This window comes from Dioscorea cayenensis, chromosome 2, assembly GCF_009730915.1.
Source record: "Dioscorea cayenensis subsp. rotundata cultivar TDr96_F1 chromosome 2, TDr96_F1_v2_PseudoChromosome.rev07_lg8_w22 25.fasta, whole genome shotgun sequence".
NCBI classification, from domain to species: Eukaryota; Viridiplantae; Streptophyta; class Magnoliopsida; order Dioscoreales; family Dioscoreaceae; genus Dioscorea; species Dioscorea cayenensis.
The window spans coordinates 6,152,391-6,165,761 of NC_052472.1; the positions used below are offsets into that span (position 1 = coordinate 6,152,391).

General features: G+C 34.5%; 1 protein-coding gene across 1 annotated transcript; it reads left to right on the plus strand.

The window, feature by feature from the left end:
- Positions 1-6: 6 nt before the first annotated feature.
- Positions 7-10,241, plus strand: LOC120278888 (vacuolar protein-sorting-associated protein 33 homolog). Its single transcript, XM_039285640.1, has 21 exons — positions 7-60; positions 188-227; positions 322-402; positions 774-968; positions 1,263-1,373; positions 1,482-1,547; positions 2,459-2,566; positions 2,669-2,770; positions 3,158-3,252; positions 4,289-4,340; positions 4,440-4,496; positions 5,455-5,517; positions 5,601-5,707; positions 5,943-6,065; positions 6,661-6,742; positions 6,896-6,960; positions 7,599-7,679; positions 8,289-8,346; positions 8,443-8,507; positions 8,809-8,902; positions 9,810-10,241. The coding sequence occupies exons 1-21, from the start codon at positions 8-10 to the stop codon at positions 9,897-9,899; spliced, it is 1,788 nt and encodes a 595-aa protein (XP_039141574.1). The 5' UTR covers position 7; the 3' UTR covers positions 9,900-10,241.
- The last annotated feature ends 3,130 nt before the right edge of the window (positions 10,242-13,371 follow it).

The following is a 13,371-nucleotide window of genomic DNA, read 5'->3' on the forward strand; positions in this document are numbered from 1 at the left end:
CAAGAAGATGGCTCAAATCCCTAATCTCGATAATTCGCCTCTCAATTTCGGGTCTTTGAGGTATCTCTGATGAATTCCCATTGTTGTTGTTGTTGTTGTTTTTGCCCTGATTTGATGAGTTCAAGTGTGATTGATTGATTTTTTGTTTTTCGTTTTCTTTTTTTTTGATTTTTGGTTGATTTATCAGAGAGCAATCGCAGAGAGAGCTACTCAGCATCCTCAAACGTGTGAGTTCTTGCATCTGAGACCCAATTTGCATTGCATACAGCTCTTCGATCTTCCATATTGTTAATATGTTTTTCTTGTGGGAAATTTTGATAGATTCGAGGATCCAAGTGCATGGTTATCGACCCTAAGCTCGGGGGATCATTGTCGCTGTTGATCCAGACGTCACTTCTCAGAGTATGTGATTACTAAGGGCTTGCATTTCCGTGTGTATTCTTGTTAATGTGCTTAATTTACTTGAATTTTATCACTAATTGTTGGTTAAAGTTTTTTTTTTTCCTTAGCTTTTATTGTGCAACCATTTGTAAATGTGAAAATCATTTGTAACACATGCGTGCACACACACACACACTGACAGTTGCTGGCTAACTAATTTCTAGACAAAATGACTCTAGTCATGAAAATATGAAGGAAAAAATGTTTTTTTTTGTTAAGAGCATCACTTATGGTCAGAGGATATATTTGAAGCCATTAGCTTCTCTTGTGAGATTTTTTGAAGATCGTTGTTATATGGTAATGTAGAGCATCATAAGTTTTGTTTTGGACAGGAAAATGGTGTGGAACTTCGACATATCTCTGCTGACCCAGTTCAAACAGACTGCTCAAAAGTGATATATCTTGTGCGACCTCAGCTTAACTTGACGAAGTTGATATCTTCCAATATTCAGAATGACATTTCAAAAGGAGTTCAAAGAGAGTATTTTGTTTACTTTGTACCACGCCGCACAGTCGCTTGTGAAAAAGTGAGCCACTCATAGTTGTTTCTTTGTCATTTTTTATTTCTGTGTTCATCAAGGCATTCTTTGTCGTCAGTTTTCTTGTGAAGATTTTAGAACTCACCTCCCTCTCAAACTAATGTATTTTTTTTTTCTTTTATTTATTTACCAGATGCTTATATGGTTAATACAATTAATGCATTGATGAATTTTTCACAAGCTTTCTACTTTAAAAGGATGTCTTGTTAGTTAACCTAATAAAGAACAATGCTTATAATCATGCCTAGTTCACTTATGAATTATTGTTTTGTGTTTATACAGATATTTGAGGATGAAAAGGTTCATCATTTGTTGACTTTTGGGGAATACCCTTTATATGTGATGCCATTGGATGAGGATGTTTTATCTTTTGAACTTGACCTTGCTTATAAGGTATGTCTGAAAATATACTTTACATTGGCAATCTTGTCTCTGAACTAATTAGCCTCTTTTCTTTGACTCTTCAATTTTCCTCTCTGAGGTTTTTTTTTCATTACATAGGAATGCCAAGTGGAGGGTGATACTAGTTCTCTTTGGCATGTTGCCAAGGGCATTCATAAGATGGAGGTATGTACATGATTATGCTGTTGTTTTCTAAAGATGGGAGCTGCATTTGTGGTTGTGTTGTGATGTCATGTAGTTCTTTTATGTGGGCAAGTCATATCCTTATGCATGAATTTTTGATGAAGATGTTGGAAATGTTATCTTTTGCAAGATTTGGACACTTATGCTAGAGTTTGGTTGCTTAGAATTGTGGATTTGACTATTGAATAAACAAAGTTTTGTCATCTCATTGATATGAATAAAGTATTACATTAATTGCTTGGGCTTCAAATAAATAAGCCTTGTATCAATGTCTTTTTTTTAAAAGAAATATCATGTGTCCAGCACATGTAACAGAATATGCCTGTTCCCTCTATTTATGCTCAACATGTTGTAGGAAGTAATGTAATCTATTAACTTGTTCATGAAATATATTTGGCCAACTGGGCATTGTGCACTATCTAGTCTCATGGTGTGATAAGAATTCTTGAGTTCTAGGAGTTTGAAGAAAATAATTGCTTGTTTTGTGGTAATTATGGAGCTTCTTTCCATCCACAAGTTTCTTCCTGTGACACCTTGCATGCCAGCTTTTGAGGGGAGTTTTCACAAATGAGGAAGACAAACATGTGGCATGTCTGACTCAATATTTGTTTGTGCAAATGTGCCAAGATTTGCTAATAAACTGTATCAGAACTTCCAGCGGCTTGCTTATCCTTTAATATTGCACTAATCGATATGAGTTTATAAGCAATATGGATGCTCTTGAGATTTCATGCGTGCTATGATATAATGATTGGAGCTTGAAATATGCTGTAATGTGTGAGGGCATCTGTTCAGTTTGATTTCATTGATTGATACCCATCCTTAACTAGTATATAAAAAGCAATTTGAGATATTATACGTCTATAGATTACCTTTTCTTCAATTCATTTCAGTTCTCTTTTGGAGTAATTCCGAATATAAAAGCTAAAGGCAAGGCTTCAACAAAGGTTGCTGAAATCCTAAACACTTTGCATGTTGAAGAGCCAGTTAGCACATCTGATGTGAGAAAACATTCTTTTGAAATATCCTTTATTGGCATATTTTAGAATTTGCCCATTTGTGAATTATTTCTTAAAATCAACCAATACATTGTGGTGTTGAAGATGGTTGTTCCAGAGATAAACACGCTCATCCTGCTAGATAGAGAGGTTGACATGGTGACTCCAATGTGCTCTCCACTTACTTATGAGGGGCTACTGGATGAGGTGTGTACCAGCAAAATATGAAGTTATTTGTTCATTTAATTATGTTTCTAAAAGTGCTAAAAACTATCATAATCACACATACACACAACACATTTTAGCCATTCTAGGCTTCTAATGCCACCTTGATTACATGTGGTGGTACATTGATCAAAGGGATCAATTAGTGAGAAGAACAAAGTGATTTGACAAGAAAGAAATAAGGACAGATATGGTGTCCATTAGAAATTTAGCACACACACACATATGTATGTTCTATACATAGTATATATGGTTAGTACTAACTTCTATCCTGTACATTCTTTTCATTCACTTGTATTTCCTGTATAATGGTGTATAGTAGTGGGCAAATGTTTGTTTATGTGATTCTCTTTAATACTTTTGGTACAGATTCTTCAAATAAACAATGGTGCTGTGGAGGTAGATGCTGGAGTTATGGTCGCCCAGCAAGAAGGAAAAAAGATAAAGGTCCCTCTTAATTCAAGGCAAGTTGATGTTTGTACTTATTTCATTTATAGCCATATCTAATCTCATATAGACATATACATGTGTTTGTGGTGGTTTTCCACAGATACTGGTATATAAGTGTGTATGGGCATGCATCAAACAGTACTTATGGCATCCTATTTAGTGACTCTTCATTTGCTACAATTCTGTGAAACTTTCTTTTAGTCACTGACTAGCATGTTTATGTCTTATTGCCTTTTATTGGGGCTTATGTTTTGATTTTCCATTGTTTGGAGCAAGTAAATTTGCTTTGATACATCCATATGGTAAGCCTTGAACCTTAAAAACTAGGTCACGCGTTTGCAGGAATCACTTTAACACCAGACTTAGTTTATAGCTTGAACTTATTTATTGTATTTGGTTCCTTAGATATCTCAAGTATTTGTAGAAGAATTATATCTTAACCTAATATTCTTCTGATAAACCCCTCCTGGAATGTCAATCTTTGGGCTCCCATTTGTTTTACTAAACATTTATTATATTATGGGATAGGCCTCATGTTCCTACTAAAAAATGTCAGCTTCCAAATAAGCTGTGTTGCTTATTGAAGTATGCAGGATTTAACTTTGCAAAATATAATTGAGCATGCGTGATTTATTGGCGTATTTGGGAATTTAAGACATACTTCTGATTAGTTTTCAGCATCATCTGTTTATCATGTTTGCATAAATACTCCATAAATGAAGTAGGCTGTTCAGCTCAAGCCTTGCTTCTGTCTCAACTTTTATGTGTGTGTGTTTGTGTGCGTGGGAGTTACAAGTATACTGGATTTCTTGCCACTTCTTAACACTTGTTTATTGTGTATCTGGATGTATATGGAGTGCCAATTCTTCAAAAGAGACCACCAATCCTAGAAATCAGCATGAATATTTGTTAGTATAGTTATAAGAAAGGACATAATTTTATCTGCCTATTTGTATATCATCATTCGTATTGACTATTTATAAGTTGATTATGTGATTCTACTTATCCTTGTAGAGATGTATAATATTAAGTATGAACTTTTTGCTTCAGTGATAAGTTGTATAAAGAGATTCGAGATCTGCACTTTGAAGTAGTTGTTCAGGTTGTTCCTCTGCCCTCAATCCTGTCCATTTACTGCTAAGAGCCACCTCTTTGGATTGGATAAATATTTTTACTAATATGGTTCTATTTCTGTACCCAGGTTTTACGGCAGAAGACAACTTCAATGCAACAAGATTATGCAGATATAAAATCCACGGTACGAGAAACTCTTAAACTTTACTAACTTTAGATGTTAACATTGCCATCTCAGAACTCCTATATCTCACAATAGTTTGTAGTTTGATTTTACTGACCATTCAATTTTGTTTGAACTATTTTAGCTCCTACAATTGTTTTACTGAAGCGTATAACCTCGATTTTTTAGCATAAACTATAAAATAGGACATGTTTAAGTCTATTTAGCTCACTTGAAAGTATTATGATAGGGACATCCTCCAAATCATGGATGGTGTTGCCTTTAAACCAATCTGTGGAATGATTGTATGTTATCACAAAAGATAAAAGAATCACCATCAATTTTTTTTCTAGGATTGTACTGCTGGAGAACTAAGAATTGAAAGCGAAATAAAGCCTTTTATGTTATGCAGAATTAGCTTTACGAGATCAAATCATGAGCAAAATCTGAATAATTCGTAAATAAGTTAAATGTAAATATATGTGCTGAATAATTTTTCCTTTAAAAAGCAAAATCTGACCATAATGATGGTATGACTTGTTTGATCCTGCCCTTTCATAAGTTTTAACTTCACCAGCAGACTCTAATTCCCACCCGAAATAAACCTGGAGTAAATTACTTTATTTGTACTGAAGTTAGCTTCTACTGTGTAATTTCTCAGCAAACAAGTCTCTCCATGGCCTTAGTCTTCTCTATGCAAATACCTTAGTGGTATGAAAGAAATTTCTCTTGCTTTATCTTAGCATTTTTTATTGCTTTTGAGTCTTTACCATTTGTCTTACCAAGGACTTGTTTATGGTTAATTTTTTAATCTCATATCTACCATTTCTTATCCATGTTGCCCTTATACAAAACAAACACTTCAAGATTGGAAGAGGCTCTGCAGGATTGTACTTCAAAATTTTAAGATATAAAACTATCAAAATTTTAGTTGAGCAAATATAGCCTTGTGGTAATGCTTTGCTTTTGATTCTGGCAGTCACAGTCTGTATCTGAGCTAAAGGATTTTGTTAAGAAGATGAACTCAATACCTGAGATAACTGTAAGGTCATACTTTTTTCTATGATTTGATTTTAAGGATATCTACAGAGCATATAATAACTTTTCATGCATTAATTTATACAGAGGCACATAAATCTCGCTCAACATTTGCAAACTTTTACCTGCAAACCTTCATTTCATGGCCGCCTTGACATTGAGCAGACAATATTGGAGGCACAAAATTATGAGATGTAAGATAAATCATCTTTATTTTGCATTTGAATTTTCAGATGTCGAAAACTCAAACCTTTCTCCTATATTTGTTATGTTATATATGCATATTTTTCTTCTATTTATTGGGCTGGAGGATTTTCAATAATTTCATTCTTTTTCTATGATTTAAGAATTGAAGTGCTTATAATCTACTTGGCATATTCTACATGATATCATTTGTCAATTCATCAATTAGTCACATGAATATCGCAGATGTTTGGAGTACATCGAGGAAATGATCCACAAACAAGAGTCACTTATCAATGTGCTGCGCCTATTGGTGCTATTTTCAATTACCAACTCTGGGTTACCCAAGAAGAACTTTGATTATCTAAGGTAGGTCTGGTTGTTCTGTTCAACCTTGTGAATATTAAAACAAAAATTATTAATTTCTATTGACTATGATTCTGACGGTTGGTATAATCCTGCACACCTGGGAAGATCAAAATTCAAATAAAGAAAAAAAAAGGTTAAGTTATAAATGGGACCAATGGAATTTGCAACGAACTTTCATTGCACACCTACAAATTTCCTTTACTTGCATCAGTTGAATCAGATATAAATGGAACATATTTTTACTGAGTTATCAATCTGCATAGGTGATTATTGCAGATGTCTTTTGCAAAAGCAAGAAGGCAGTTATTACTGGTTATTACTGTCATAATTATATTTATAAATTTATTTTTTTTAATCTAATGAAGCATGCTGTTCAATTTTTTAGCCAACTGTACTTCCTAATTTATTTACCAAAGAGGAATTTCAATCATTATGTTAGAATGACTCATCATTGTTTTATTGTATTGTTATGAACAATGTCAATTGAAAGGGGCTATGTTATTTGGAAACAACATTTTGTTATCAAACCTAATTTGCATTGTCTTTATTATCATTTTACAATAATGCTTTTGTGATTCCTTTTTCCACAATTTAGGAGGGAGATACTTCATAGCTATGGTTTTGAGCACATGGTCACATTATATAATCTGGAAAAAGCTGGACTATTTAAGAAGCAGGTACGTCTAAAGTTATAAGAGCCTTTAATTTGTTCTGGTAGCCTTGGGTGTATAACTTGAGCATATCATTTTACTTGAAACAGTAGCCTATTTTGTTGGCACAACTTTGTATTTTCCATTATATGGCAATTGATGGTGCTTGATCTTTTGCAGGAATCAAAGAGTAACTGGTCAACAATCGCAAAAGCCTTGCAACTTATTGTTGAGGATGTTGCAAAGTATAGTTTTATTATCTGTCAATGTCCTTTTTATTTTTATCTTATATATTCTTGGCTGCTTGTGATTCTGGTATGATGATTGTTCATAGAATGCAAATTCTGTGCCTTGCTGGTGCAATCCAGGTGATTAACCAATCAATCACCACATGTCATATAATAGACCAAGTTTGTGCTATTAAATGTCCATCGTCACCTCTTGTACTCTATTATTTGAGTCCTGCTTCCTTATGATGTTTCACTTCTTTTCTTATCACTTCTTAAGAAGCTGATGCCATTTTGTTCTTGTTTTTGTTCTTCAACCTTCTGTCCCGTACATTGATTTGATCCACAATGCTGCTTGCCCTCTTGTTACCTTATAAGTTGTACTCAAGTTGTGTGCCTGTAGACTCATTTTGGTAATGATTTTGTGATTACTTCTATCAGAACTCTTGCGGTGGTTGTTGCTGTAATCATATTAAAACATAATCAAGGCTTAAGGCCATCTTTTGTGTTAAGTACCTGATTATTAAATGATGGTTTTCTCTATGTTTTGACTGTAAGAATTGATATTGCAGCTTCTTTTATAATGTTCCTAGTACTTTTTAATTTCTTTTATTGGGATGCGTATTTTCTTAACTTTGCCCTGCTAATTGTTGCAGCCCCAATGACATTGCATATATTTTTTCTGGATATGCACCTCTTAGCATTCGCATTGTTCAACATGCTATTAGATCTGGATGGTAAGTTTGCTGTTTAGAGTTTCATTTCTGCCACTTCAAGTTTTTGTGGGCTTTTTTAGTTTGTTTAGCTGCTTAATGTATGCACAAGTCAACACAAATTCACACACACACACACACATATATTAAAAGGTATCAAAACTTTATGATTTTATGGAGCTAAAAATATCAAAAGCAAAATACTACTGTGTCCGTTTCTCTGCCCTTTTTCTTTAAATAGCATAAACCTTACCATCAGTATGCTTTATTAACTTGCACGATTACCCTCTTGTAACTCATAGAATCCCGCACTAAAAATTATTGAGCAGAAAAAAATTATCTCTAGCATTGCCATGCTTGTCCGCGTATCACTTTGCCTGGTGATCCTCTTCTCTTCAGAAAGATGACCAACTGGGGACGTCATTTAAAGATGCTGTAATTCCTCATTGTTTTGTTAGTGATTATAAATACATGAAGAGTCTGGAGCATGAATTTTCTGTTGGAAAGGCCTTAATACTTTCAACCGTAGTGGCATGATTCTGCAATTGGCTCTTTCAAGGGATTCTTACCCTTCCAGACAAGATATAACATGATTAAGTTATTGCATGTAGAACTCACATACATTATTTGCAGGCGATCTGTTGAAGAAATAATAAAACTATTGCCTGGACCTCAGTTAGATATAAAAAGAGTGAGTTTCTTCATTTCAATCAAGTACTCACTATTTACACCGAGGGAGGGATATATTACATTATCTCATGCAAAGCATTGTTCATCTTTTGAACAGGGTGGCTATTCCAACAGTTCCACCTCTGAGACCATGCATGGTGGTGGTCAATCAAATGCTGACAGGTACAAAATTCTGATACTTCATATCTGTCTTTGGTAATTTCCAAAATTTTATGCTACGGTTTTTGTGGTATCACTCTTTACTATTGACAAGTGCCGCTGTACTTGATGTTTTTGATTGCTCTTACTTCTAAAATGGCATAATGAATTCCTATGTCCATTCACCATACTCAAGATGATTTGGCATGGTTTTCATGGTCTTAGTTTTCCCCGTTAATTTGCATGATAAGAAGCAATTATTGTCTAATTATAACAAATTTTGAGGTTTTACAGATCAATGATATTTTTTTTTGGCATTCTGCAGACTTGCAGTTGGGCGCCGCTCTTTAACTCTTGTAGTTTTTATTGGAGGTGTAACTTTTGCAGAAATCGCTGCTCTTCGGTTTCTTAGTTCACAGGTACAATAAATTGCATCTTTGATTATTTTCTTTGGGTTATCATTATATATAAAACAACCTCTAACATCAATATCACTACAATTATTGACAAGGACACTATCATGGTTAGTTGGCTTAAGTGAGAAACCTTGGTATATCAGGTCTAATTCGTCTGAAACCATTACTGTTGTATGAGTGATTTAGAGGTCATTACTAGATCTACAGGGGGATGTGAACTTAGGAGACTACTAACCATCCATTTAATCGTATTCGTTGAGGGTGACCATAGTAAACAAGTGAATATCTATTTTGTCTTACTAGTCAAGTTTAGCTGTAGCTTGTCTAAACCCTGTCAAACAAGGCAGGTCAATTATATGCCATTTTGAGAATCTCTGGTTGATTGGGATCTTTGTCATGTAAGGCAAACAACTCTTTGAAATGGGCAAAGACTAGTACTTGTAACATGGTATGCCTTTAAGAGGGTTTCCTTTCGATTGCTACATGAAAACACTTGAGGAATTATGGCTTTCTTATGCACATTGGCAGAAAGAAAAACTTTTTCAGTGCTTCATAATTCAAAACTAATTGAGACATAGTTGTGTAAGAAATTAAATTGTCACAAGGTATGGCTATATACCAATGTGCATTGCTCTAAACCATAAAAACAACCATTTGATGCTTTGTGTTGTGTTCGTAAATAAAAATAAGAAGAAAATGTTGATCTTCTGTTTTCATCTTTCTTAGGATAACTTCACATTTAACTTCTTTGTTTTATTTGTTGAAGTATTCAATCACAACTTTGCTCCTTCCTTTATTTTCCACCTTCTAGCATGCCTTTATATCGATTGATGTCTAGGAGAAATTAAACAGAACAGGTAGTCTGTGGTACATTGTGCTCTTTATGCTCTCAAACATGCTTATCTTGCAGGTTGGATTGGGTTATGACTTTATTGTTGCAGCAACGAAGATAGTGAGTGGTACATCATTACTAGAAACAATGGTCAGCAATGGCAGTTAAAAGTCAGAAAGGCTACAAAGATCACATACACAATTCATACTGTTAGGAGTCAGCATCGTGTTCGAACAATGTCTCAAGCGTGAAAAGTCATCGTATGTTTTTGCTAGTAACTGATGAAAAAATTTTTTATTAAGATGCTGCCGGGGTTGCTTGCGTTTAGTTTTATTTATATAGCATACTGATTGTTTTCTGCGGCTTTTATAATTATTGTTTGATTTTTGTATGAGAAATAGATTGAATGCCTCTTGTTTCTTTTCCTCTGATGCCAATGGTTGGATTTGTCATGTTCGTTGTATTTCTTGGACAATTTTTATGGTGTCTTAATGAAGGTGGTTGTAGATATTTCTTGAATTATAGTACTAAAACCATAAATGTATTCAGAACTATGTAAATTTATTTATAACTGATAAATAGATTTTCTTATTTAAGATATGATTTTTTTTTCATTTGATTCTCAACTGAGAGTCAAACAATCCAGACTCTCTCACTAATGTACTAATATGTATGTCCCTCATGAATTAAAATTTTTTTTGAGGAAATAACTGTTTGTATGAGATCACATAATTTGATTGGCAGTTACTTGGTTTGTGAAAGAACCTCACGGAGGCTGATTTATTATAGAGAAGAATCTGAAAGATACTGAGAAGCTACAATAAGGAAAGGAAAAGCCAAAGACTACAACAGGCAAACAAAGGCATTATTAGAAATGAAAACCGGCAGCATGAAAGCTCTTGATGATCCAAAAGGGCAGATCTCGACCGGATAGAAACATGCTTAGAGTATGATGATTGTGACCGAGGGAAGCAAGGCTTATCGCAGGAGCCAACCAGGTCTCAGGAGTGATGTGCACAACAGGGTTGCCATTCATGTTTAACAGAAATCTGGTATTGGAGATGGAAGCAATGGGATCTCCAAGAATAGAGAGAATGATTAGCAGACCAGGCATAGATAGTGGCACGACTATTAGTGAACACATGCTTGATCGAAGCGCTGTTCCCAGGATATGTTTAAAGCGGCAGCAAAAGCGAGCAATTCTCCACTATATAGATCATTTGCAGGACTAGGAAGCATCCTGCAAATGAAACCACAAAATCAGCGCTAAAAACGAAGAAACCAGCAGAAGATACTAACCTGGAGCTTTGGAACTGCGTATAGGTAAATAAGAAATGTCCACTAGCCCAAGAAAAGTTATTGCTGATAAGTTTTTCTGCCAAGGAGGCTATGGTACTGAGATTACAATCGCTGGCATGAGCCCATGCTTTTGCAGAACAATATTAATACTATTCAGTTGAGCACTGCGACGAAAATAACATCACTAGCGATTTTTCCGGTGAAACCAGGCACAAGCAGCAATGAGTGAAACAACAAGCAGGAGAATGATTATAGTGGTAACCAAGACCCAGAGAGAAAAATTACTGTGGAAAGAGATAGCTACGATTAGTCCAAAGGGTAAAGCTAAGATAATCCAGTGACAGGAGTTGAATTTTGGGGCAAGGAGGCTGAAAAAGATGTTCAATAGTTTCACGATGGAGGTCACAGAGAGCACAAGTGTGTCCTGACCAAGGTTAATATTAAATGAAATGATCGAGTCGCTGGGAGTCTAACGCAGCCGTATTAACGAGGATGGAAGTGCATAATCCGAGGGAGCAATTTTGAGAGACCAAAGCTTTTTCCAACCACTCCAATGATCAGAGACTGGGAAGACAGTATTATTTAAAGTATGATAAACATTACGTGAAATCTTAAGTTTGAGGGCGGCGGGTACGAGGACCGTGATGTTGGAGGAAGGGTCAATGTCCTGTAGAGATCAGAGTGCTAAAGAATGCTTACCAAGAAGGCCATTGTGAGCATGAACCCAAGAATCAGTCTATGGATAACATCAGCCATAGTGATTTGATCCAAATCAGGACATGTTTAAAAAGTAGGCATGAGAGCTATAGGTATACAAGAGTACCATGGATCCAGAAAAGCTTTCCAAGGATTAATGTGAAATGATTTTGCAAAATGGTTTTAAATAATGCTTGGACAACGTATAAAGCCCGCGACTTCAGAACTTTCTTGGGTGCTCATCCTTCCAGAAATCAAAGAACCATATGTTGACGGAGGATGTCAACGGCAAAGAACATCTGTCGCCATTAGGAGGTATTTGAATAAGGCTTAGCCAAGAGGGAATGTCTGACTAAGGAAAGGTTATGTATACCAAGGCCCCCGCTTTACCTTTAGTTATATTGCACAGCTTACATAGGAACACCCTACGATTGCCATTTTACTCCAAAAGAATTTTCTAGCAATTGTAGATATCTCGTAAGGATGGCTGGGAATAGGGTATATAGATAGGTGTAAATTGGGATGGAGAATAAAGAGTTAATAAGGATGGCCTTAGAACTGAAAACAGAGAGGTTTGACCAACGATTACAAGATCTTTAATTTTATTAACAATAGAAGAGAAGGAGTTCATTACGTTAGGAGAGATCATTATGCCGAGATATTTGAAGGGGAAGGAGGGTCGATGAAGTTTGAGGATAGAACATATGCTTTTTTGACCTTTGAATTGAACCAAGTGGGGAAAAATATGAGATTTAGGCTTGATTAGAGACGCCGAATTAAAAGGAGGTAATAAAATTAAGGCACCAACAATATTTCAAAGAGATAGTTACTTGGGTTGTTACTTGGGTTGTTATTGCATGAACTGTCATTGATGTGTTTTTTAAGGAAAAAAATGCATTTAATGAAGGTGTTTTTATTTATTTAGTTACATACGGTCACAGTAAGCTACATGACTATATCTAAAAAAGAAAAATAAATAAAAATGTCAAGTCAGAAAAAGTTGTGTTTTTGAAATATATTTAATTAGTGTAAAGAACCGCGCTTACGTTGCTGGTGCAATATCTTATGAAAAATGATTGTAACAATAGTACAAATTATATCAATGAAGGCATCGGTAATTTTTTTTTTTGAAATCATTTTTAGTGTAAAAAGTATATTGTCAAATTTTGAAATGTACTTGGAATCAATATTTCTATTATTTATATATTCTCAAGACAAAATTATAGGAAAAAAAAGACTGTTTCAACAAATCTTGTTTTAAATATTCAATACAAAGCATGTGTTCATTCGTTTCAAAATCTTTTAGTTTTTTTAATTGTTTTTACTAAGTAAATCTTTTTTTAAAATGCTCATGCTCAAAATTGTATGAATTATAGCTAATATTTTTATTTTTATTATTTTTATTTTTTTATGAAGCATTCACTTTCTTTGGAAGGATTATATTATCTGCATTATTTATTCTAACATAATGACCCATAATATGATGTGCCTTCATTAGCCTTCCTTAATCAGTAAATTATTGGAAAGCTTTATGTTATAATCAGTTTTTTACTGTAGATTAAACTAGCTCATTGCTGTATATTTTTATTCCAGCCCAATGCTGTAGCAATTTGGTTTTGGAGCAGCCTGATCCTTTAGCGATATG

Excerpts from the sequence above, each read along its gene's own strand:
- LOC120278888 (XM_039285640.1), top strand. The coding sequence starts at position 8 with ATGGCTCAAATCCCTAATCTCGATAATTCGCCTCTCAATTTCGGGTCT. Across the intron at positions 2,567-2,668 it reads AGCCAGTTAGCACATCTGAT|ATGGTTGTTCCAGAGATAAA; the intron begins GTGAGAAAACAT and ends GTGGTGTTGAAG. Across the intron at positions 2,771-3,157 it reads ATGAGGGGCTACTGGATGAG|ATTCTTCAAATAAACAATGG; the intron begins GTGTGTACCAGC and ends CTTTTGGTACAG.